At 42.9% G+C, this 24,737-nt stretch overlaps 1 protein-coding gene across 1 annotated transcript in view; it reads left to right on the top strand.

Moving 5' to 3' along the window:
- The window catches only part of LOC126353995 (chorion peroxidase-like), a 222,827-nt gene that overhangs the window by 152,172 nt on the left and 45,918 nt on the right, over positions 1-24,737 (top strand). Inside the window, exons 4-5 of the mRNA XM_050003304.1 lie at positions 9,857-9,950; positions 23,514-23,705. Of these exons, the coding sequence (XP_049859261.1) occupies positions 9,857-9,950; positions 23,514-23,705 (286 nt within the window). The remainder of the gene's footprint in view (positions 1-9,856; positions 9,951-23,513; positions 23,706-24,737) is intronic.

A 24,737-nucleotide genomic window follows, 5' to 3' on the forward strand; every position in this document is an offset into this window, starting at 1 on the left:
CAGCGTAGACGCCGGTGGATGGAGAAAGTTGGCGCCAAGGGCACGTTCCAGACGATCGCTTTACGTAACGGGCATGGCTACGGGCCCCGATCCACTTCTTTGTCCGCGTCATCCTTTTATTTCTCCCATAATCTCCTGTAGCGTGCGAGGCAAGGCGAGATCGTAAAAAAAAAGGCTTATGCAACATAACCAGTGAGCACAGACAAAGGAAGATTCTCAGATCTTCCAATAAGACCTAATATTCGAGAGATACTAATCTCTCCTAGGCAGTTATTTACAGTTCTCATTTTCATTTCCTGAGGGTCATCCATTCAAGGACGCCGTTCTCCCTCGATAGCTTAGCTCTTCCACTGAAGAAGTCTTGCCAACAAAATGTATTTAGTTTCTCTGTAGCAGAGTGTAATACGGTAAATTTCCTTAACTTAGATTTTATTTACGGGGAAAGAGCCTCATAACTACAGTGACGTGAAGCATATAAAAAACTTAAGTAACTGCTAACAGAGTTCAGTGCAATTTTGAGATTCAGTCTGGGAAGGTCGCCTGAGATAAGAGACACCAAGGCGATCGATGCCGCGTCAACTAAGCAACGTCCGTTTATGGGACACACTGTGTTACGTCACGTTCTAAAAAGAACAAAGATTCAGTTTTGATAGGAAGTTTAGTTGTTTAAGATTTCAGACGACGGTGATTACGTCCTTCAGAAAAGTATAATAGAATGACTGAAATGGAGTAGGAATTGCAAGTGATACAACGTAATCGTCGCTCAAGATTACATCTGTTCGGCTTTATAAGCTGAAATGGCTCGTGTAATACATAGGCGCTTAGCATTTAGAAGAAAAAGGACATCGTCAGTATTCGTGAGGTAAAGAAAGGTAGTCTGTGGCACAAGCCTGCAAAGGGGCTGCTGGCCTGACTTCATATAGAGTGCAGCCTTTCTTCCACGAGGCACTAGGAGGGGGAGGGCGGCAAGCCCATCGGCCCAGACGACTTTTATGGCCGTGAAGAAACCCCGCTTCTAATCTGGATCGAACGAGGTACCTTCACGGCCGGAGGGTAGCGCTCTACACGCTAGGCCATTGCGACCACTTACTCTCACTGTACTGGAGCTAATTTTCTGTCTTTCTTCTATGGCTAGATTACGTGGTAAATCTCCTGAATATATATACAATTACACACACATTTTTGATTACGTGTTATATTAAAAATAGTTCCAATCTCCGGTTGAGATCAATGTTTCCGGTTTTCGGGAGTTTTGCCTTGACTGAAAGGCATTTATTCCCAGCTGGGAACTTCTTCGTACCATTACTAACTCGCCTTGTAATTAGCTGAAAAGAACTGTGACTCTGTATTGGGACGTGTCTCAACAAACAGGGCGCTCTCCTCCTTGAAGTAAAAAACCGATACAGAGAGATAAAAAAAAGAAAACTCCTGAATTAGGCGAACAGCACAGGCGACATCATCGTATCGATCGCATCGTCATTGGTCATTACATTATGCCCTATGTGCACAAATACACCTAGATGTTCACTGGGCATTCATGTGATAGTCTGCGACAAATCGTCCAAAAATTAAAATAATTTCAATTTCCAGCTTTTGGCCAGGGTTCCCAGGAATTTAGTTTTAATTGCAATGCTTATGCAGAAAATGGAAATCCTCTCTTAAAGTGATACTCCCTTAACCGGCCTCCAATTCGCCTGGTATTTGGTTGAAGAGACCTTAACTCTATAGCGAACTATAACTCGTAGAGCGTGTTCTACTTTTGGAACGGGGAATGAACAGGAAAAAACAAATACAACAAATAAACAAAAAAGAAACAAAAAACTCTTAATTTATGTCAGCTGTACATATCGGGCAAGTCATCGACTTGACTGTGTTGGACCTACGCTAAGATACATTCACGCACTAGGCGCTTACATTTAAAAGTTAAAAGTTTGATCTAATGCTCCCAAATAAACTATCGTGTGTTCTGTAGGGGTACCACGTACGTCCTTTACGCCACCTATAAAAGAAAAGTATCTGGATCTTTAAGTGTAGAAACCTTTGTGTTTTTGATGACGGGACTGGTCTCCGTCGTGACCGAGCGGTGTAATGAAATGATGTCAAGTCGTTCCGTACCACCTGCTTTCCGTGGCGAACTTCAGCAGGAAACCCTTGATCGTGGCTTGCTCGACTTACGCAATACTGTTAAAATGCACGGTACCAGCCCAACTCCAATGCAATTTACTGCAGCCGCAGTTGTGGGCTACAAGCAGATTACAGCACAGCCGTCATGCAACGCAGCCCAGGCGCGCCAAGTGGAACGCGCAGCACCGGTTCCAGGAGCGTCGTCCTCGTATTTCAGGCCGTTCCCCCGAACTTGTTTTCTCACCACATCCTGGCATGTTTCGTCAGAATCTATAACTCTATGGGCTCCAATGACTCACTTTTGAATTTACTTCCATCTCACAGATGCGCCATGTGTTTTCCTGGTTCTTCACATTTTCCTTTCTGTGTTTTTTAGCGACCCCAAATTTTGTCACTGTGGACTGCCATATTTAAACGCTTACGAAGTGTTATTCATTTTTCACAAGTATTACCCACACGGACAAGAAGTCATATTTCAAACAGAAATTTCCTAAGTATTAAAGCACTATTACAAAATTAATTAATTAATTAATTAAGGCGAAGAAATTAACAGCGATCTGGATCCGGAAGGTTAAAAATATGTAAAAACAGCATAAAAGCAGAAGTAGCATCCGAGAAAAATATTTTCATAATGAAAGTATTAAAAAATTTAAATGAATTCCAACTAACATGGAGTAAGCGAACGTGCGTGAAGTGCTCCAAAGAAAGAAAAGCACAGACGTGGTAAACATATCAAAGAATGCTGGAGGAAAAGCGAAGAGCAACTGAGAAGTACCTGAAAATGTCAAGTCGTCGCTAGCTGACAAAAATGCGAGACAAAAACATTAAATTCGTTTCCAAAAGAACTATTTATTGTCATGCCGAGTGGCATGAACTCTACCTTGGTGAACGTCCATTCATGATATTGCTGTTAGTAAACTGTTTTATTTGTTGACGAGCTTAAGACACGGGAAGCGCCAAACTGGCGTAACAGTACAACTTTACGTAGTTAAAATACTGGAATTATATGGAGGTTTCTGTGTCAATCTATGTAAGTAATAAAGTAATTCTTTTGTGTTTGAAAACTCTTAACCTTGGATATATTTTTCACACATCAACTTAGCGGAATGTTGGAGGAAGTGCTAAAAGCATCATTATACTTGTTAATAAAATCTTCACTGAAAATGGGCGCGTACTTTACGATAGTAGTAAAAAAATTTAAAAGTAAAACAGTCAAATGTTTTGTGACATGGTTTGTCTGAAAGTAAATGTATTAGAGAAACTCTTGACGCACCTTTGAATAATGCACAGCAGATAAATATTCACTTACACCTTTGAAGGTTTTCAGATTCTGTGTTAAAATTGAACTTTTTATTCTCTGCCGGGACCTCATTTGCTGTACAAAATTTCTAGCATCATTCCATGATGTGTCGAATGTTTCTCTAATATCATTCATTTATTAGTATTTGAAAATCACTTCGCAAAACATTTGACCGTTATTTTCAGTTTTTCATTTTTCAAGTTTTTTTAGAATGCATGAATGTAATATATTTAAATATCGATCAGTATTCTATTATTATTGAGAGTATGTAGATCAAGACAAAGCAGAGAAGTTTCAATTTATTAAGCTTAACCATTACGAATGTTTAAGAACCTGTGACTGTTTATTCAGTGTATATACAGAAAATTGCAACCAGTCAGTTTTTTCAAGTAGTTCTTTATTTAATTCATGGGCCGGTTTTCGAACCTTTTCAACTCATCTTCAAATGGTATGCAGAAAGCTACGTAGGAGCCTGAAAAGGTTCTGAAATGGGTTCACAGGATGAATAAATAACTGTTTAAAAAACTGACTGGTTGCAATATTATGTATTTAGAGCATTCAATTTATGCTACGATTTGATATATTTTAACACTTCTTTCCCATAGCTAGCAGCAGGTGTTCGAGAAATTATCAGTTTTCCTCCAAATCACCAAATTTTCCTTAATTTCTCTGATTATTTTCAAGCCATCAACTTTTTTTCAAAAACTGCACCTCACTTCACATTTATCGGTTCGATACCTTATTTGTACATTTATGTAATTTCTAGGGAGTCTTTCGTTAGCTTCGCTCAAACATTTAACCAGTATAATAGACTTCTATACCATCTCTGATAATTTCTTACGTGTATCCCCTGTCGGAGAACACTCGTAGAATTCATATGATAGTTTATGTAAGGCTGTTAATTTTAAATGTCATTATTTTAGTAGGGTACATTGGATGATACGGGGAATAGCAAAAATAGCATTCCTATTTCTCTCGCAAAGACTATATACTACCGAAACTCGAAATATGACTTCCTGAACTTCAATCAGCCGTAATGGCTCATATATTGTGGAACTTTTTGGAAAAAACGTCTGCGTCTCATCAGCAAAGTAAACACCGTAAGTAAATGGCTCCTAGAACTGGCTCATTTGTCTTGAATTACCATGTCGTTTTGGGCCTGCTAAACACATGCAAAATTCAGCAATGTAATTTGTAGCTCGTCCGAAGTTCTGAAAGTACTAAGTAATTTGGAAGAGTGGACAGTAGGAAAATACGGCACTGGAAAGGAAGAAAGGAAGCTTAGGGCTTAGCGTCCGGTCGACAACAAGGTTACTGGAGAAGGTGTACAAGCTCGAACTTTGTCAAAGATAGGGAAGGAAATCGGACGAGCCATTTCAAAGGAACCACTCCGACATTTACCTGAAGCGATGTAGAAATCAAGGAGAACCTAAATCTGGATGGTCGGACGCTGATTTGATCCGTCGTCCTTCTGAATGCGAATCGTGTGTGCTAACCTCTGCGCCACTTGACTCGGTATGAACGGAAATATAGACGAGTATGTATAATTAGTAAACTCTAAAAGTAGCTGGACGAACAGTTTATTTGCACGAGACTTTGTATCGTTTCTAAATTGCCGCCGATATGCAGATCATACAAATAATACATTTCTCATTACAACTTACGCTGTCCAAATGTTTTGTGAGATTATTTTCTGAATTTTAAATACAGGTGTCCAATTCTGGCATAAAATACGAATGACAAAGGGAAATTCCGCAGTTCTGGGCAACCGTTCCAGAAATGTTTCATTTGAAATCATTCTTCGCTATTATCGATGTGTACGGCTTGTAGTTGTGGCCTGTTGGCCGCTGAAAATTTTACTTTCAATTTTTCTTGCAATATATAATATACACTGCTGGAAAAAATGCAAAACCCCCTTTGTTCAGCGGTACCAGGGTATAATAAGTGCATACTGAGAGGTTATGGTGTTAGTGATTCATCCGGCAAGCACGTCGGCAATCGGATGGTGCTCAGGAGTTCTGTCTGGATGCCTTCTGTTTTGACTCTATAGGTAGTTGCTGTGCTGAGTTTAGAGTTAACAGTGTTCGCAGTCTTTATTCTAGGATACAATCAGACCCCGCCGACGAGTACATACGCCAGTCGAACAACTTAAGCCATCTGAACGCCATCGCATTGTGGGTCTGCGGGAAGCTGGAAGGACGTATCGACGGACTGCTATACGTGTTGAGCACAACGTATCGGTGATGTGTAGCTGCATCTGGCAGTGGTCTTGTAGAACAAAACCTGTAGACCACGTTCTGGTCGTCCAATATTACAGACTCATGTAAAGATAGACACATTGTGCGGGAAGTGGTGGCCGACTGAATATCATTCAGGGACGAAATTCGGGCATCTGTTGCACCTGCTGTGTCATCAGGGACCACTGGGAACAGTCTGCTTGCAACCGGACTAAGATCACAGGTGCCTGTGCCCAGGCTACACCTGACACCAAGAGACCACCAAGCACGGCTATGCTGGCGTCGTGAAAGAATCGTCTGGAAAATGGCATGGCCATTGCTGTCTTAATTGATGAGTGTAGGTTCTTTGTTCAACATGATTCAAATGGCTCTGAGCACCATTGGAACTTAACTTCTGAGGTTCCCTAGAAGTTAGAACTACTTAAAGCTAACTAACCTAAGGACATTACACACATCCATGCCCAAGGCAGGATTCGAACCTGCGACCGTAGCGCCCAGAACCGCTCGGCCACGTCTGCCGGCAGGTTCTTTGTGTATGCGAGTGATGGAAGCATACCTGTACAGGAGAGACCTGTTGAGCAGCCTATTCTCGGGAGCATCCGTCCACGACACACAGGTCCCACTCCAGGTTTCATGTTGTGGGAGTCCATCAGTTATAACTCTGTTATGTTTGGTGTTTTTTCAGAGTAAAAAATCAGTGCCCGCTATACTGCACAGGTTGGTATCCCCGTGATTGTGTGTGTTATGTATCAAAATGGGGACCTAGAAACGACGGAGACGCTTCGTACCGCCGTAGCCCTCAGTGGTTCACAACCCCACAACAGGCCACAGCGCCACGCACCCCACCGCCGCCCCACACCGAATCCAAGGTTATTGTGCGGTTCGGCCCCCAGTGGACCGACCCCCGGGAACCCTTTCATACAAGACGAGTGTAACCCCAAATGTTTGCGTGGTAGCGCAATTATGGCGTACGCGTATGTGATGACAGTGTTTGCTCATCAATCGCCGACATAACTGAGGCGGAATAAAGGGAACCAGCCCCCTTTCGCCAAGGCAGATGAAAAACCGCCTTAAAAACCACCCACAGGCTGGCCGGCATACCGGACCTCGACACTAATCGGCCGTGCGGATTCATGCTGGGGACCGGCACGCCCTTCCGCTCGGGAAGGAGCGGCTAGCTGGGTGGGCTTTATCGCCGTTCCTTCGATTGGAAGGTAACGTGTTCTTTGAGCAGGACAGTGCACGTCCACATAGGGCTGCTACGAGGCCACGTGCTCTTCGTGATGTACGGCTGCTGTGGCCAGCAAGATCACCAGATCTCTCGCCAAATGAACACGTATGGGACATGGTGAACTAGAAGCTTACTCGTTCTCCGGAGCTTGCAAGAACCATTGCGGCTATGCAACAAAGGGTGCAAAGTGAATGGGACACTCTGCCTCAGGGTGTGATTTGGGACCTTCACGGTCTTTTACATGCGATAATACACTACTGTGTTGCAGCCGGATTGGGGTATACCGTGTATTGATGCTACGGTTTCGACGTATGTATTTTATTGTGTCTTACTTTGTTACTACACTCCTGGAAATTGAAATAAGAACACCGTGAATTCATTGTCCCACGAAGGGGAAACTTTATTGACACATTCCTGGGGTCAGATACATCACATGATCACACTGACAGAACCACAGGCACATAGACACAGGCAACACAGCATGCACAATGTCGGCACTAGTACAGTGTATATCCACCTTTCGCAGCAATGCAGGCTGCTATTCTCCCATGGAGACGATCGTAGAGATGCTGGATGTAGTCCTGTGGAACGGCTTGCCATGCCATTTCCACCTGGCGCCTCAGTTGGACCAGCGTTCGTGCTGGACGTGCAGACCGCGTGAGACGACGCTTCATCCAGTCTCAAACATGCTCAATGGGGGACAGATCCGGAGATCTTGCTGGCCAGGGTAGTTAACTTACACCTTCTAGAGCACGTTAGGTGGCACGGGATGCATGCGGACGTGCATTGTCCTGTTGGAACAGCAAGTTCCCTTGCCGGTCTAGGAATGGTAGAACGATGGGTTCGATGACGGTTTGGATGTACCGTGCACTATTCAGTGTCCCCTCGACGATCACCAGAGGTGTACGGCCAGTGTAGGAGATCGCTCCCCACACCATGATGCCGGGTGTTGGCCCTGTGTGCCTCGGTCGTATGCAGTACTGATTGTGGCGCTCACCTGCACGGCGCCAAACACGCATACGACCATCATTGGCACCAAGGCAGAAGCGACTCTCATCGCTGAAGACGACACGTCTCCATTCGTCCTTCCATTCACGCCTGTCGCGACACCACTGGAGGCGGGCTGCACGATGTTGGGGCGTGAGCGGAAGACGGCCTAACGGTGTGCGGGACCGTAGCCCAACTTCATGGAGACGGTTGCGAATGGTCCTCGCTGATACCCCAGGAGCAACAGTGTCCCTAATTTGATGGGAAGTGGCGGTGCGGTTCTCCTACGGCACTGCGTAGGATCCTACGGTCTTGGCGTGCATCCGTGCGTCGCTGCGGTCCGGTCGCAGGTCGACGGGCACGTGCACCTTCCGCCGACCACTGGCGACAACATCGATGTACTGTGGAGACCTCACGCCCCACGTGTTGAGCAATTCGGCGGTAGGTCCACCCGGCCTCCCGCATGCCCACTATAGGCCCTCGCTCAAAGTCCGTCAACTGCACATACAGTTCACGTCCACGCTGTCGCGGCATGCTACCAGTGTTAAAGACTGCGATGGAGCTCCGTATGCCACGGCAAACTGGCTGACACTGACGGTGGCGGTGCACAAATGCTGCGCAGCTAGCGCCATTCGACGGCCAACACCGCGGTTCCTGGAGTGTCCGCTGTGCCGTGCGTGTGATCATTGCTTGTACAGCCCTCTCGCAGTGTCCGGAGCAAGTATGGTGCGTCTGACACACCGGTGTCAATGTGTTCTTTTTTCCTTTTCCAGGAGTGTATGTACTCCTGCAGTACTGGACACCCTGTCCACTCATTCGTCAATAAAATGCTGTTGTCCTTGAAGTTGTTGCATTTTCTTCCGGCAGTGTATTATTCAAAGGAAGTTACCTTATACCCCCAATATTTTTTTCGGTTAAAAATGTTTTTCTGTTTTTGTTATAGAAGAGGATAGAAAGAAAAATAAAACAGCGAATGTGCGTAAGAAGCATGGGGCTGCCTTCAATTTTTCAAGATGATGACGATAATATCTGGTATTTGTGCCATATAGTGAATATTGAGTGATTCTCATAAAGTACACTTGCACATTAAGGAATAAAACGATGTTAATGTTTTGAAACAGATGAAATTTTCTAAGGATTAACGGAGGCATTACCTACGAAATGTGTCCGTATTTGTGGCGCCAGTAGTGAGGACTGAGGAGACGGAAACTCAGTGGTTGCCTGTTATGTAACATGACGCGTTAGAACGTGACATTTGGTTTAACTATTTGTTTTAGTTATTTTAATATCTTTAAAAAACAACTGTAATATTTCAGATATGTTCAGAGATTTAGGTAGTTTCATAGTAACAGGAGCCGGTGCAGTTCACAGTGAAACTAAACGATCATCGGGTTCGATATCAGACTAAGTTCAATAGTGGAGGTGTTAGATCACTGCTTTCTCCTGAGCTAGCTGTAGAGACACGTACCGTTTAACCCTTTGAGTCCCAGAGGTCTAACAAAATGCTAATGTAAGCTGTCAGTCTCCCATGGAAGAGTTTCTGAACATGTTTACACAGGAAATGATGGAGGCTGATATGTCCCAGTAGTTCCAAACTGAAACAATCTCCTTAAAACAATCAATTGTTAAATTTCCGACAATTTTCATGTTGTTTACTATAACAATAAAGTTTAATTTGTGAAAAATGTTAAACTCATATTTTTTCATATTGTTGGGATTCGAAGGGTTAACGAGGAATCTGAAAGACTGGCATTTTTACACCAAAGTATTTTTTTTTCAGACGTAAAAGTAGAGATTAATGCTAGAAAAAGTTCTCATATTGTCAGATATCGATCATCATAGCTGTCACGATCCTAAACTAAACGAGATATGACATTTCACCATCCATTTAATTTTGTAGAGTAAATTTTTCCATTCACCTGCAATTAATTCTCTCAATGTTGCGTTTATTAATATGTTTTCATGTTCGATTTGCAGATGTTGCGCAGCCGAAGTCACAGATATGGAAGGCAGAGGAGGTGGCCACGCTGGGAGAACTGCTGCTAGACATTTCCATCAACCTGGCCAAAACGTGAGTATTGGCAAGCGAGCGCTCTCACGATATCGTTCGTGAAGCTCACTACCGCCCTTCCTCCTACAGCAAACAATATTGTGATAACCATTGACGCTGACTTACCAAGATGCCAATGGCATTATTGTTGCAAGTGTGGACGAGAATATCAGGAAGACAACACGATTTAAGCCTGTGGACGTACGACTTTTATTCTGTAGCTTATTTTACATTGAACACGTACGACAGAGTATTTACAAGCTCACATACAGCAAATGGCTCGAGGTGCAAAATCGCTATTCTTTGCACACGAAGCGTCAAGTCTAAGCTTGCCGTATGTACACTGCTACTGCAAGGGATACATGGATACCACGGTATTTACTTTCGATTACGTTTCTACGTTCTTCCACTCCATATGTGCTGCCCCTAGTAATTCCATCTTATCAATGCTTTATGTGCATTACATTTAGAAAGTTTTAGTGAGTATGTATATCCAGTTTAAGATCTCTCATTTTTATCACTGCTGCGTCGCAGGGCCGCCTCTTGAAGTGATTCTGTAATAGGTTTCAGTACTGGCACACCACGCTGTGGCGTATTATGCTTACTACCTGAGACCCCATCTTACTCTGTTACTCGCTCCTGTGAACGGGAACGCGTTATGCAAATCTTGGTGCCTCTCGCGTCCATCTAGAAAAGGTAATGATTTTATTACTTTATATTTCTAGTTTTTACTGAGTTTAAAGAAGGCGATGTTGGCCTGATATTTGACGATGCCCTTTGGCTACACTGACTAAAGGATTCTTCTAAGTAATACAAAATGAAGATATTTCCTCCTTCAATAGGTGACCTGTTTATACATACTTATAGGTTATCCAAGTCTGCAAAACGCGATCGCGATTCTTAAATGCATGTATTTGTTCTCTGTTTTCTATGTAGGTAACCTGAAGATGCCTAAATAAGGCGAAACGCGTCGTTGAAAAATAAAAAAAAATAAAATTGCAACCAAGACTGTTTTTAACCAATACATTTCTACGTTCATATTAAGAACTCTCGGACGTTTTAGGGCTTCATACATCAGTATTTGTTGTGACTATCCCGATACGTGTGTAATTTTCGTAAACGGCAAAGTTGTCTGACAACCTATTTTTTTCTGTTGATCATAGCATTCACAGAATTACAGACTTCTCCTACAGAGTGGGCAGCCATATGTGTAGGCTTTATCCTTCTTATAGCCGTGTACATTAGGAAAGTGAGATATTTTTTACCTCCCACTCTTTCCTTCATTACCAAACTGACTACTAATTCATACCACAAGTAGTCTTAGCAACTGATCCCTTCTCTTCGTCATGTTGCGACAGAATTGTCTCATCGACCGCATCCTTCTTTCAGTGAAATTATGCCATAAATTTCATTTTTCCTCAGATCGGTTCAGTACGTCCTCATTAGTTATTCGAGCTACTCACCTGATTTTAAACATTCTTTTATAGCACCAATTTTCAAAAGCTTTTATTCTTTTTTGTCTGACCTGCTTATTGTCTACACTTCACCTTCGTAGAATATTACATTCAAGACAAATATCTTCAGAAAAGAGTTCCTAACAATTAATTTTATATTTTCGATGCTGTTGCTGTCTTCAGTCCGAAGATTAATTTGGCGTAGCTCTCCACGCTACTCATTTCAGTACAAGTCTCTTCATCTCTGAGTAACTACAGCAACCACAATCCATTTGAACCCGCTTACTGGTCGCCTCTGTAAATTTTACCCCCGTCACCACTCCCCCACCCTCAACACCTAGTTGAGGATGCCTTGATGTCTCATAATGTGTCGTGTGAGCCGATACCTTCTTTTAGTCCAGTTATGATGTATATTTCTCTTCTGCTCAATTCTGTATATTACCCCCTTATTAGTTAGATGATCTACCCATCTCGTCTTCAGCATTCTTCTGAAGCGCCGAATTTCAAAAGCTTGTGCTCTCTTCTTGTCTGAACTGCTTATTGTCCAAGTTTCACTTACGTTAAAGGCTGCACTCAACATAAATGCATTCGGAAAAGAATTCCTAACATTTATATTTATATTCGGTGTTAACAAATACCTCTTCTTCAGAGACGCTTTTATTGCCGTTGCCATTCTGTGTCTCAGCAGTGTTCCGAGAAGGAGATCGGTGATGGACAATATCTTCGCAATGAAACTAATATGTGCAAACGCACGAAGGTAGAACTGGAGGCGCATGTTGCATTGATTGACCACCATAAAGCGTACGACAATTTACCCACTAACAAACTGTGGCAAAAGTTGAAGGAGATAGAGTTAGATCAAAGATTGCTAAAGGCTGTTATAAAATTACACGGAAATGAAACAGCGACAGTAACGATTGGAGATAACTGGTCAGAAGAATTCGAGGTGAATATGGATCTGTGGAGGTATGTGGGCTGTCACCGACCCTCTTTAAGATATATCGAGGAGCAGTCCTGAAGCTTGCCACATTATGACAGTGACAGTAGAGGACAGCAACATAGTTCAAACATGGCTCTGAGCACTATGCGACTCAACTTCTGAGGCCATAAGTCGCCTAGAACTTAGAACTAATTAAACTTAACTAACCTAAGGACATCACACACATCCAGGCCCGAGGCAGGATTTGAACCTACGACCGTAGGGGTCGCTCGTTTCCAGACTGTAGCGCCTAGAAATATTATAGAGGAACATGGAGACTTGTGAGTACTTGACTGTTGGAACGAAGAAAGTAAATACTCTGGAGACAGAAGTAATTGTAGGTGTGGAAAAGGAAAAATATCTTAGGGTATTATGTAATTAACAGAACACAGAAGATGATGAAATCACTAGCAGAATTAATAAAGAACCAGCTGTGCCAAGAGCAACGAACTCTATTCCGAAGAACAAAAATATAAGAAGAAAAACGAAGAAGAGAGTGTACAAGATTACAGTCCACAGTGCAGTTTTGTGTGGAGCAGCAGGAAACACGCTAGAAAAAAAGAAAAAAGAAAAAGAAAATTAAATGTTAAGGAAAGTAAGACAGTAGAAGATGGCAACTGGGGGCCGAGAAATGGCGCCAGCCAGCAGTAGATAATACGCAAGAAGAAGAAGCCATTGTATATTTTATATCCTCTCTACGTCAGCGATCGTAAGCTATTTTTAGTATCTTATTCCTAGTCTAACTCCCTCAGTATCAGATTCGTAATTCTTCTACCGGTCCCTTTTTAACACCATCGTAACTCCATCTAGGGTACCTCGTTTCTTTAGCACAGGTGCAAACTTAAGTCGTTCTGTGGCCAGGACATAACGATTGCACGCGAAGAAAGTAGTAAGACTGTCCGCTGACTCGAGAGAAAGGAGAACGTATAATGGGGCGAGGGTTCGGCGGGCCAGCAGGGCTGCTGAAATAAGCGGGCGGCAGCGACTTAGCGTGAGGTGGGTGGCGCGGGGCGGCGACGCCCACTGCAGGAATGCGACAATGTGGGTCGCGGGCGGCCTGCCGTACTGCTGAGGCACACCGTACTAACTGAGTCTGACGTCCGGCAACGCGAGCCGTCTGCCGAGGGACGACGTCCACTGTGACATCCCACCCAGCGTGCAGAACGTCCACAAAACGCGTTACACTACGGATGTCAGCAGCTTGTGGTTTTGTTGTTATTTATTGTCGTAGAAGTTCGAACGATATTAGTGTATCCGTAATGAAACGACAGACATGCCCGACGGGACAGACACCACTGATATACATACACTGAATGGCCAAAGAAACTGGTACCCTTGTCTAATATCGTGCAGGGCCCCCGCGAGCATGCGGAAGTGCCGCAACATAACGTGGCATGGACTCGACTATTGTTGAAGTAGTGTTGGAGGAAACTGACATCATGAATTCTGCAGGTCTGTCCATACATAAATCCATTAGAGTACGTGGGGGTTGGAGATCTCTTCTGAACAGCACGTTGGAAGACATCCCAGATATGCTCAATAATGTTCATGTCTGAGGGGTTTTGTGGCCAGAGGAAGTGTTTAAGCTAAGAAGAGTGTTCCTGGAGACACTCTGTAGCAATTGTGGACGTGTGAGGTGTCGCATTGTTCTGCTGGAATTGCCCAAGTCCGTCGGAATGCACAATAGACATGAATGGATGCAGGTGATCAGACAGGATACTTACGTACATGTCACTTGTCAGAGTCGTATCTAGACGGATCAGGGGTCCCACTGCACACGCCTCACACCATTACAGAGCCTCCACTAGCTTGAACAGTCTCCTGCTGATATGCAGGGTACATCGATTCATGAGGTTGCCTCCATACCTGTACACGTCCATCCGCTCGATACAATTTTAAACGAGACTCGTACAACCAGGCAACATGTTTCCAGTCATCAACAATCCAGCGTCGGTGTTGACGGGCCCAGGCCAGGCGTAAAGTTTTGTATAGTGCAGGGTTTGCTCGCTGACGCTATTGATGGCCCAGCATTGAAATCTGTAGAAATTTGCGGAAGGGTTGCACTTCCGTCACGTTGAACGTTACTCTTCAGTCGTCGTTGGTCCCGTTCTTGTAGTATCTTTTCCCGGGCGCAGCGATGTAGGAGAGTTGATGTTTTACCGGATACCTAATATTCACGGTACACTCGTGATACGGTCGTACGGGAAAATCTCCACTTCGTCGCTACCTCGGAGATGCTGTGTCCCATCGCACGTGCGCAGACTATAACACCACGTTCAAACTCACTTAAATCTTGATAACTTGCCGTTATAGCAGCAGTAACAACTGCTCCAGACGCTTGTTGTCATATACAGGCGCTGCCACCCGCAGCGCCGTATTCAGACTGTCTACATTTCTTTGTATTTGAATATGCATGCCCATACCATTGTCTTTGGCGCTTCATCGTAAAAGCGCCTCCTCTCCTTGACGTTTGTTTCAATGAGGATGCACTAATATCGTCCAGACTCCTACGGGAATAAATAATTTGCCAGGGGGGGGGGTAATAGACGAGGGACGCTGCATTGCAACGTGTGATAATTTGGAAATCTGAGTCCGTCAGGGATCGTGTACGGATGTCCGAGGCGGCTAAGACAACCGCTCATAAGAAGCGGTACATCCGGGTTCGAGTCCCAGTCTGGCTCTATCACCATTGCATTACCACAATGCTCTCTGCGGCTGGATGTCAGGAATTCCCATCCACCCCTTCCCCTTTATTTCCCCATTCTCTATTTCCTGGATATATTCTAGTCTCTGCTTTCCTCTACTGTTGACACTTTCTACAACTCTCTCTAGTACCATGGAAGTTATTCTGTGATGTCTTAAAAAATGTCCAACCATCCTATCCCTTTTTCTTTTTAGTGACTTCCATATATTCCTTTCCTCTCCGACTCTTCGGAGAACCTTCTCATTCCTTACCTTATCAGCCACGTAATTTTCAACATTCTTCTGTAGCATCACATCTCAAATGTTTCGATTCTTCCGATTTTCCCACAGTCCATGTTTCGCTAAAACTCAAACATACGTTTTCACAAATTTCTCCCTCAAATTTAGGCCTATGTTTGATACTAGTAGACGTCTCTTGATCAGAAATGCCTTTTTGGCCAATGCTAGTCTCCTTTTTATGCTCTTGCTCCATCCGTCTTGGATTTTTTTTTTTTTTTTTGCAGCCTAGGTAACAAAAGTCCTTAACTTCGCGTACTTCGTGATGACCAATTTTGATAAGTTTCTCGCTGTTCTCATTTCTGCTACTTCTCATGACCCTCCTCCTCCTTCAGTTTACTCTCAGACCATATACTGTACTCATTAGACTTCATTCCACGCAAAACCTCCTGTATTTCTTCTTCGCTGTCATTGAGGGTAACAGTGTCATCAGCGAATCTTATCACTGATATCCTTTCACTTTGTATTTTAATCCCACTCTTCAACCTTTTTAGTATTTCCGTCATTACTTCTTCATTGTATAGATTGAACAGTAGGAGCGAAAAATTGCATCCCTGCCTTAAACCTTACGTTCTTGGACTTCCATTCTTGTTGGTTCTTGTACAAATTGAATGTCTCTATACGAACCTTAATCTACCTGATATTTTATCTTGATCCTTACTCAAAATATGACGGTAGCATCAGAATGGCCCACAATGTTCGTGATACCTGTTCTCTAAATTAACGCAACAGAGATTCACAAAAGTCTCCTATATTCCAAAGAGCGTTTAATTTCATTGCAATTATATCAGTGGGTCTCGTTTCAATTGAATTTATCACAATGGTTGGTTGTTTTGGAGAAGGAGACCAGACAGCGTGGTCATCGGTCTCATCGGATTAGGGAAGGATGGGGAAGGAAGTCGGCCGTGCCCTTTCAGAGGAACCATCCCGGCATTTGCCTGGAGTTATTTAGGGAAATCACTTCATCACAATGACTTATGTAAAAGGAATGTTATTTTATTTTACGTGTATTTTCAAAAGCATATTCAGTGGTCTAATATTGTTCTATATTTGCAGATGACGCATTCCAGTAATTTCATGTCTGTTGCATACATTGAAGAATTTTTGAGCTTTAATATACTTCATTACAACTGTTATTTAAACTAATCCTCTACCTAACTAAAAGTCAGTATCTTCACAAATGAACATAATACATATAGAAATAAACATGCTATTTATCGTTACAGTCTTTTTTTTTTGCCGTATGGTTTGCATTTTAACTTGTACTTTTGCGTGAAATCGAATTAAAGATACCAAGTAGAAAATTGTTATTATTTGTGTATTAAATAATTATTCATAGCCCCAGAAAACAGTATCATGTGTTAATTGCTGTAAGAATTATAGTTTCAGGGAAGAGAGAGTCATTCGCTCTGTCTCCGTCTCTCGGTCTCCTCTCTGTCTCCGTCTCTCTCTCTCTCTCTCTCTCTCTCTCTCTCTCTCTCTCTCTCTCTCACACACTCACTCACACACACACACACACACACACACACACACACACACACACACACACACACACACAGCTCACAGTTTTGATGATATTAAAACCTTCAACAATATTACTTTCTATACATCCCTGTCTCGCCTAACACGTTCCTCCATGTTCGTATAGAATACCCGGCCTAGCCCAGTTTCAGTCAATATTAATGATTAATGAAACGATTTCCCGTAGAGCAGATTTCCGTTAGTACCAGAAGCTGCAAATAACTTAACCAAAATCTCGAGGATGATGGCCAGACAACCGCTTCAGAAAGAGTGTAGGAGCTTTCTAATTTCTCTGCTCGTCCATTGAGCAGTAAAATATGAAAACTCAGCGTTCCTACTCTTTTGCGCTCTGTTGCTCGTAACTAGACGGATTTCACAGGAACAAAGTGAATTGGAAGGGTAAGCTAGAGATTTTCTGCTTGGTCAGTCTGAGCCTTGTACGCTTCGAGAGAATGCAAGTACTAATTTGCGTCGGTGAATAAGAGGATCATAACACCGCTGGGAGGTAACCACGTTAACTCGTACAGAATTACACAACCGGAAGTTGGAAAGAGAAAGTTGTGACCGAATGTCAATATCGAACCAACCATCATTTTTTTTCTTCGTTGCTGAGAAATGACTCCATTGGGAAACAAAAGAAAGTTAACGGCAGGGAATAGTGACTCATCTTCCTAAAGGAACGGAGAGTTTCATTTATGCTTATGATCATACAGACAAGCAAAGAAGTAATAAACTGGAATGATTTTTCACTCTGAAGCGGTGTGTCCCGCATTCGAATCTCGAACTGCCACACAGTTTTAATCTATCAGGAAATTTCAAGGTAGGAACGGCTCAACATTAGATGTGTGAGGTATTAATTACCTTTACTGCTGTTACAGAAATTATCACTTGACCTCATGTCTGTCTAATATGAAGTACTGTGCTTTCCACCTTAGTAACAGTTGCCGAGCTCACGCTGGAGATCACGTGGAAAAGAACACCGCTACAAAACTGTAGTACACCAAAATAACTGGGTGAAATTTTTACCGCACTCTCGCAAGTTGTGTTGTCAGAAAAGATCCTGCATAAGCTGACTGGTAAAAATTATAGACCACAGTAAGACAGAATGAATACACCGGCTCACGCTTAGTGCTTATCTGTAGCCAAATTTGCACCTCTATGTTTTTAAGTGCAAACTGCCACCTCCATTCTACATAAATGAATAAACTGCAGCGGTACTTTGGCATAGCATCACCTCACATTCGTCGGTAAACAGTTCCACTTGAGAAAGGATCGTGGCAGTGAAATGTCCAACTCCTCTTGTGTTTCAATATCAAGCTGCATGACAACGTTTCAGAACAAATGAACACTTACCTAAGGGCTCACTCCTGGCAAATGCCGGGATGGTTCCTCTGAAAGGGCACGGCCGACTTCCTTCCCCATCCTTCCCTAATCCGATGAGACCGGTGATCACGCTGTCTGGTCTCCTTCCCCAAACAACCAACCAACCTACCTAAGGGCAATGCTGACACTTACAAAAATACCCTCGAAACCTAGATCCCGACGGTGAGATTAGAATCAATAAGTGGTTGCTATAAATCGATAAGCTTTCTTCCAGACACATAAAGCATTGGGCTACTTGGTAGGACCGAAGCAGATGTTGCTCCAGCGTCACAAGTGCAGACTCAGTTCCAAGAGATAGGTTTCAGTGTGGACACCACATTCAGTAAGTATGGGGAACAGCTGTCCACGAAGCACGTACTATAATGCATCAATCGTTTGTCATATCGGAAGAATATTGGGACATAAAAATTAACGCATAACATCTGCTATCAATAAAATAAATGCAGCATTACACTAAAGGCTTCTTCGGCAAGAGCTTGGCCACTTGACATAGTCTGGGTGCGACAGGCAGCTTGCGATGGGCATTCAATAATTAATGCAACACATTTCCTTTGTCGGCCATTTTCGGTTGAAAACATGCAGAATTTGTTGTGGGGCACCGTGGAATATTCCTATTTCGTCCTCTATAGTTTCATGACGTTCCGATATGTGGCGGCGCTATACAAAACCTCCAAAATGGTGTCTGTAACGGAGGTGCGTTCCAAGCAGAGAGTTGCCATTGAGGTTCTATTGGCAGAAATACAGAGCATCGTAGATATTCATGAAAAAAAGAGCCTACGGAGAACCGCAGTGAACAACAGCAAGGTTAGCCGTTAGGCGAAGCGTCTGTCATCAACGCAACAACGTAACGCAAACCTATCCGATCTTCCCCATGCCAGCAGCCGCACGCAGCTGTAACTCCTCGCACTCGAGAGGAGCTTACAAAACTTCGTTGTACTGTTCGTCCTCATCCGCCATAGCGCCTGAATCTCGCAATTTCTGGCTTCCAACTCTTTGGCTCAATGAAGGATGCACACCGCGGGAGGCACTTCTTATCTGATGGTGAGGTTATTGATGCAGCAAGACGTTGGCTCAGAGGTCGACCAGTCAAGTGGTCCAAGCAGGTATAAAGAGACTCCTAATAAGGGGACGTAAGGCCGTCGCATTGAACGGAGATTATATTAAAAGTAAGATTTTGTAGCCAGAAGGGTGGAGAATAGTATGGTATATTGAAATCCTGCATAAAACCAACGTGCTTTTAGAGAAAAGGATGTGCTACATTACTTATTTAACGCCTCTCGGGCCGGCCTCTGTGGTTGAGTGGCTCTAGGCGCTTCAGTCTGGAAACGCGCAACCGCTACGGTCGCAGGTTCGAATCCTGCCTCGGGCGTGGATGTGTGTGATGTCCTTAGGTTGGTTAGGTGTAAGTAGTTCTAAGTTCTAGGGGACTGATGACCTCAGCTGTTAAGTCCCATAGTGCTCAGAGCCATTGGAACCTTTTTAACGCCTCTCGTGCTGTGGCCGACGCACCTCGACTACATGAAGTGGCCAAGTTTTTGTCGTAAAAACGTTTAGTGTAATATTATGTTTATTTTACTGATAGCAGATTTTATATGTCGTACCTTACATTTCAAAGTGTTTCCGACACGACAAATAAATGATTGATGGAAGTGTCAACGTAGCCGACTGGGCACTGTTCCAACTAGTCTGTCAGCTGTACGAGCTGGCAACCTGCCCCTACAACCGGCCTTTCTGTCCTGTTATTGTATCTGGGCTGATCTGATCGCCAGGCAGGACAATGGCACGGGGGAGCCATTCATTGACACTTGTGGCCCGCTTTCTGCCTCCTGCGCTGGGCCTCTACACGAGACCCATCGCTCCAGAAGCGTCTTTTGTGCGCTGTTCTGTGTGGGACCTGTACGTGGGTGGAGAGAATAAGAGATGAGAGCGATCTCGGAGAAAGTAGGTCCACGCCGAAAGCTGTGATTTGACACCCAGATAATCCAGTGTATCTTCACCACTTGCAAGTCACCGCACTCTTTCCAACCAGTAATTCGCTTTCGCTGTTCCCTTTCTGAACTCCTTCAATAGTTAAGAAAATGAAATTATTAGTATTTCGTGGAGTAGTTTACAATCTTGGATATACTTACTCATCTTTAGCTTTTTAAGAAAACTCAGAACTTTTCAGGATATTTCCTTTCAATATGTGAGGAATCAACGCAATTGCTTCCTCAAGTGGTTCTACAATAGTTCAGTTTGCCACTGCAGTCTAACTACACAAATAGATGCGTTTGGCCTCACAATGATTGCAGTTATTGCTTGCCTTGCAGAATGCTCCCAGATCACGAGTGCTTTTTTCGGACGCCTTATCAGTGATCATAACAGAACGTTCCAAATCACTGTCGTTGTCTGCGTTATGCGCATTACCATACTTCGATCCACTGTTAAAAAGAAAGATGTGTTCATTGGTTGTTTTCTGTATAATGATTACTGGTATTATTAATTTGCTTGGTCAGTTGTTTAGTGTTGCCAGATTAAGATCTTCAGGCTTTCTTACGTTGAATTCGGCATGTCACAGTTTGCAATGTAGATATATAGATTTTAAGTCGAACTCAAGCAAATTTAGTAAGGTTGTAAAGTGATTTAAAGTAAAAATAACCATGTTACACGTATTGTAATAACTTCAATACAACCAAAATTTGCAGTGGGAAGGAGAAAAAATAAACAGAAAAAAGGAAAATCTAATTAAACTTCTAAAAGACTTTGGGTAGCGTTATTGAGACTGCAGATCATTATGTATGTGACTCAGTGAGGAGGAATGGGACAGCTACTATAATGTCAAAAAATATACCATTAATTTATATTTAAGCGGGGAAAGTTTGTGGATGATCTCTTGTTATCGAGTAGGCTCAAAATCGAGAGCTTGTAAGTAATAAATATTTGCGACAGACACTTTTGGCCTGAGAGAGGACAGAAAGTACTTTGTAAGTTGTTGAATGTTCATGCTGCACAATGTCATTTTCGATTAGAGGTACTGGATAGTGAGGTACGTCGGTAATCTGTGCCACACACGAATTAACGATGGGGTATTCAGATCTTGTTGGAGGACGTCGCAATACACGATGATGAGCAACACTTGCTTCTGTTGATGTCTCTGTTAAAATGCTTGTAAAATATGAAGTGATGCATATTCCTTATGGTACAAGCATACGACAATTTTCACACTCATTTAAATGCAAGTCCAGATCAAAGTATGTACTCTGATTGAGGAATTGAAAGACATTCCTGTATTACTTATAATGACCTGACAGTTGATGGAATTCAGCTTAAAATAGATTTTGAGGAAAAAATTTCCGCCATGTAACTACGAAATACGTTCTTTTTGCCGACCGGTATCGATACATTGTTGTTTCATAGGGCTCTTATTCCGCTTTTGATGGTTATCTATGGCAAATTAACTCTGCGTTTGTGCACTAGTTATACAGCGCTAAATCAAATGTGTGAGTTGTATATATCTTTATCTCAGTGGGATTTTCTGTATTGTTTAATTTCTCCTTTTTGGACACAGTTATTATAATGTTCGTCTGTCTCGTTCTTGCTTGCATTAACACTGAAGAAATAATCCTTCGTAATAGGCCTGTAAAATAAACATATTTAACAACTGAATGGTGGGTTTTGTTCCCTTATACCGATCATAAACAGTTAGCAGATACTCACTAATGGTTTTCAGATGGTGCAAATGGCTCTGAGCACTATGAGACTTAACATCTGAGGTCATAAGTCCCCTAGAACTTAGAACTACTTAAACCTAACTAACCTAAGGACATCACACACAGGCAGGATTCGAACCTGCGACCGTTGCGGTAGCGCGGTTCCAGACTGAAGCGCCTAGAACCGCTCGGCCACTAAAGGTTTTATAGCAACCGTTACACTTTTCCGATCTAGCACTCAGATATAATTGAAGTTAATTCGTGTAGCCAATGTTAATTTATAGTGTGAGAATATGTGGGTAAACTAAAAATTATTGCAATAATATGGTCGTCATACAGACAAAACGATCTCGACCCTTCCTGTCATATTTAAAATGCGTGACAGACTGCGGCTCGAGCTCCGTGTTTCACTTGTTGCTAGTGGCTCTCGATCAATCAACTATCTGTGCGTTGCTAAGGTCTTCTGTCCCACGCGCGCACGTGCAGGTGGGTGCGAGGTTTGGGGGAAAAATGGAGAGAGGTACTGGCAGATTAACGCAGTTAGTACGACAGTGAAGCGTGCTCAGACGGCCTGCAGGAAAGTGCGACCGGGAAAGTACAAGATCCAGATTCTATTCACTATCTAGAACGAAAATATAATTTATTGAAGTACTAAATTTTCTGAATGTAGATACTTTATTGATTCGCTCAATACTTACGCCAAGAAAAAGTAGTAACATCCTCGCCACCCGTTATGAAGTGGTAAATCTCAGTGATTTTTCAGATACATTTACATTGCGTAGTGAAAGTTATTAAATGTGTCAACAATAAAGCCAAACAGTGCTTTTCTAGGCATGGTCCTGTTGGGAGGGATATGCTCCTCCTTTCACGCAATGTTTCTAAATATAACAATTTGCGTATAATTTCCATGAAATATCCAAATTCTTCCTCTCTCCCTCTTCTCCAAACGAGCTTGCTCATTCTGGGATCATGTCAATCTCTTCTTGGGTCCTGAAGCCAATGAACTAGGTTTAGACTACTTGACTCAAGGAAAGCAGTGAGAATAAACAACACAATGGAAATTGGGTTATCTTAGATGTTCACTGGATTGATTATTCCAAAATGTTCTCTGCACTTGTCTATTACTCTGAAGACGAGCATCCTGTCGTTGTGGATTGTACTTCTTTGTATTATGGCACAAAACAGAATTTAAAAAAAGAACAAGTTGCAGGAGGAGACACAGGGAAAATATGCTACAGCGTCTCACGAAGGTAACACATCAGGACAGCAGTACTGTTCTTCAACCAGCTGAAAATTTTGTCATTACGTACATGATAAGAAGAACATTACGATCCCCATTCTAGCATAGTAGGGTGAACACTACTAACTCAGGCGTCGGATACTTCGTGTAAGAAAGAGGATACGCTTATCTACTCTTGTGCATATGAACCGGAGCGGTTAAGTGACCTTCTTCACAGGAAATACTGAGATTTCTTTAAGATTTGCCTGCCTGTACAATATTTTTGTTGTGTTTGCCTTGAAAAACCTCACCAACTTTAGAATCTGAGCTCATCGTGACGATCTGTTTCTTGCATTCTAGATATGGACTGAGTTACGAAGAGATCGAGAAGGGTTTGCCTCTGATCGACACTTCTAAGACGCTGATCCGTGAAGTGTGTCCTGCTTTCCTGTCCAACGTGGAATGCAGACCCGGCAAGTACCGTCGCTATGACGGTCTCTGTACCAACCTACAGCACCCTACCTGGGGCGCCATCATGACGCCCTTCTCTAGGTAAGTTCGCAGGCATCTGCTGTATCGATACGTGTTCGAGAAATGTGCACAGACATCTAACGACCGTGCTGACTGCTCCGTAATAGTAGAAATATCAGCTGATTAACCCATTCATTACCAATTGTTTTCCAAGCGAAAGGCATTAATACATCGTTATTTTAATCAATGCCGTCTTTTGGAAGTAACTATAAGAAAAAAATTCCGGCTGTTAGTTTTCCTATGCGGGAACAGTGAGACATAGAAGATTTTTCTGAAGACGATGGCGCAAAAACTGCGTGACATACAGAAAACAAACGCACATCAATGGACAGAGCCTCTTCCAAAGTTTTTGACTCATATTACAGTTTTTCATTATGGTCACCGTCAATGGCGCGGCGAACGTCAAATGGTGTGCGCAATTTATTGACACGAATTGTCAGAGAAGCGCGACCGCAGATCATTCTGCATAGCAGTTCATTGGGTTGCCTCTCTGCAGGCGCGAAGCAATCCAATGCGACAATACTGAGCAGATAATTTGTCTACATCTTGTGAGACGCCTGCACGTCATTGCAACTACGTCACGGCGCGTATTACGAATCGGAACTTGGAGAGGTACTCTGTTCAATGATACGTGTCATTTTTCGGTATGTCTCGTAATTTTCGCGTTGTCGCCTTATGAACCTGTCATAGGGAGCGTACGTCACCTCGCTTGTTAAAGGGAGATTAGAGCAAGAGGTGCAGCCATTCAGCAAGACCCCATATTCAGGTACTTAAAATACACAAACTGATGTTGATGTTACATAATAACAATTTTCCCTTTCTTTATAGAATCCAAGACGAAATCCATACAGTCGACTAAAAACAATAATGTGCCGAGTATGGTATTCTGCTTCCCCTTAGTTTCTACATCTATCAAAAACTAACCCGATCCAGTTTTATCAGTTTTAAATGCGTTTCGTGTAATTTCGTCTCAAAAATCTTACAACTCCTTCAATTTTCATGTGTTCCAAATCTATTTACGTACCCCTAACTACCAACGCATACCCTTTACGA

The sequence above is a fragment of the Schistocerca gregaria genome, chromosome 1 (assembly GCF_023897955.1).
Source record: "Schistocerca gregaria isolate iqSchGreg1 chromosome 1, iqSchGreg1.2, whole genome shotgun sequence".
NCBI classification, from domain to species: domain Eukaryota; kingdom Metazoa; phylum Arthropoda; class Insecta; order Orthoptera; family Acrididae; genus Schistocerca; species Schistocerca gregaria.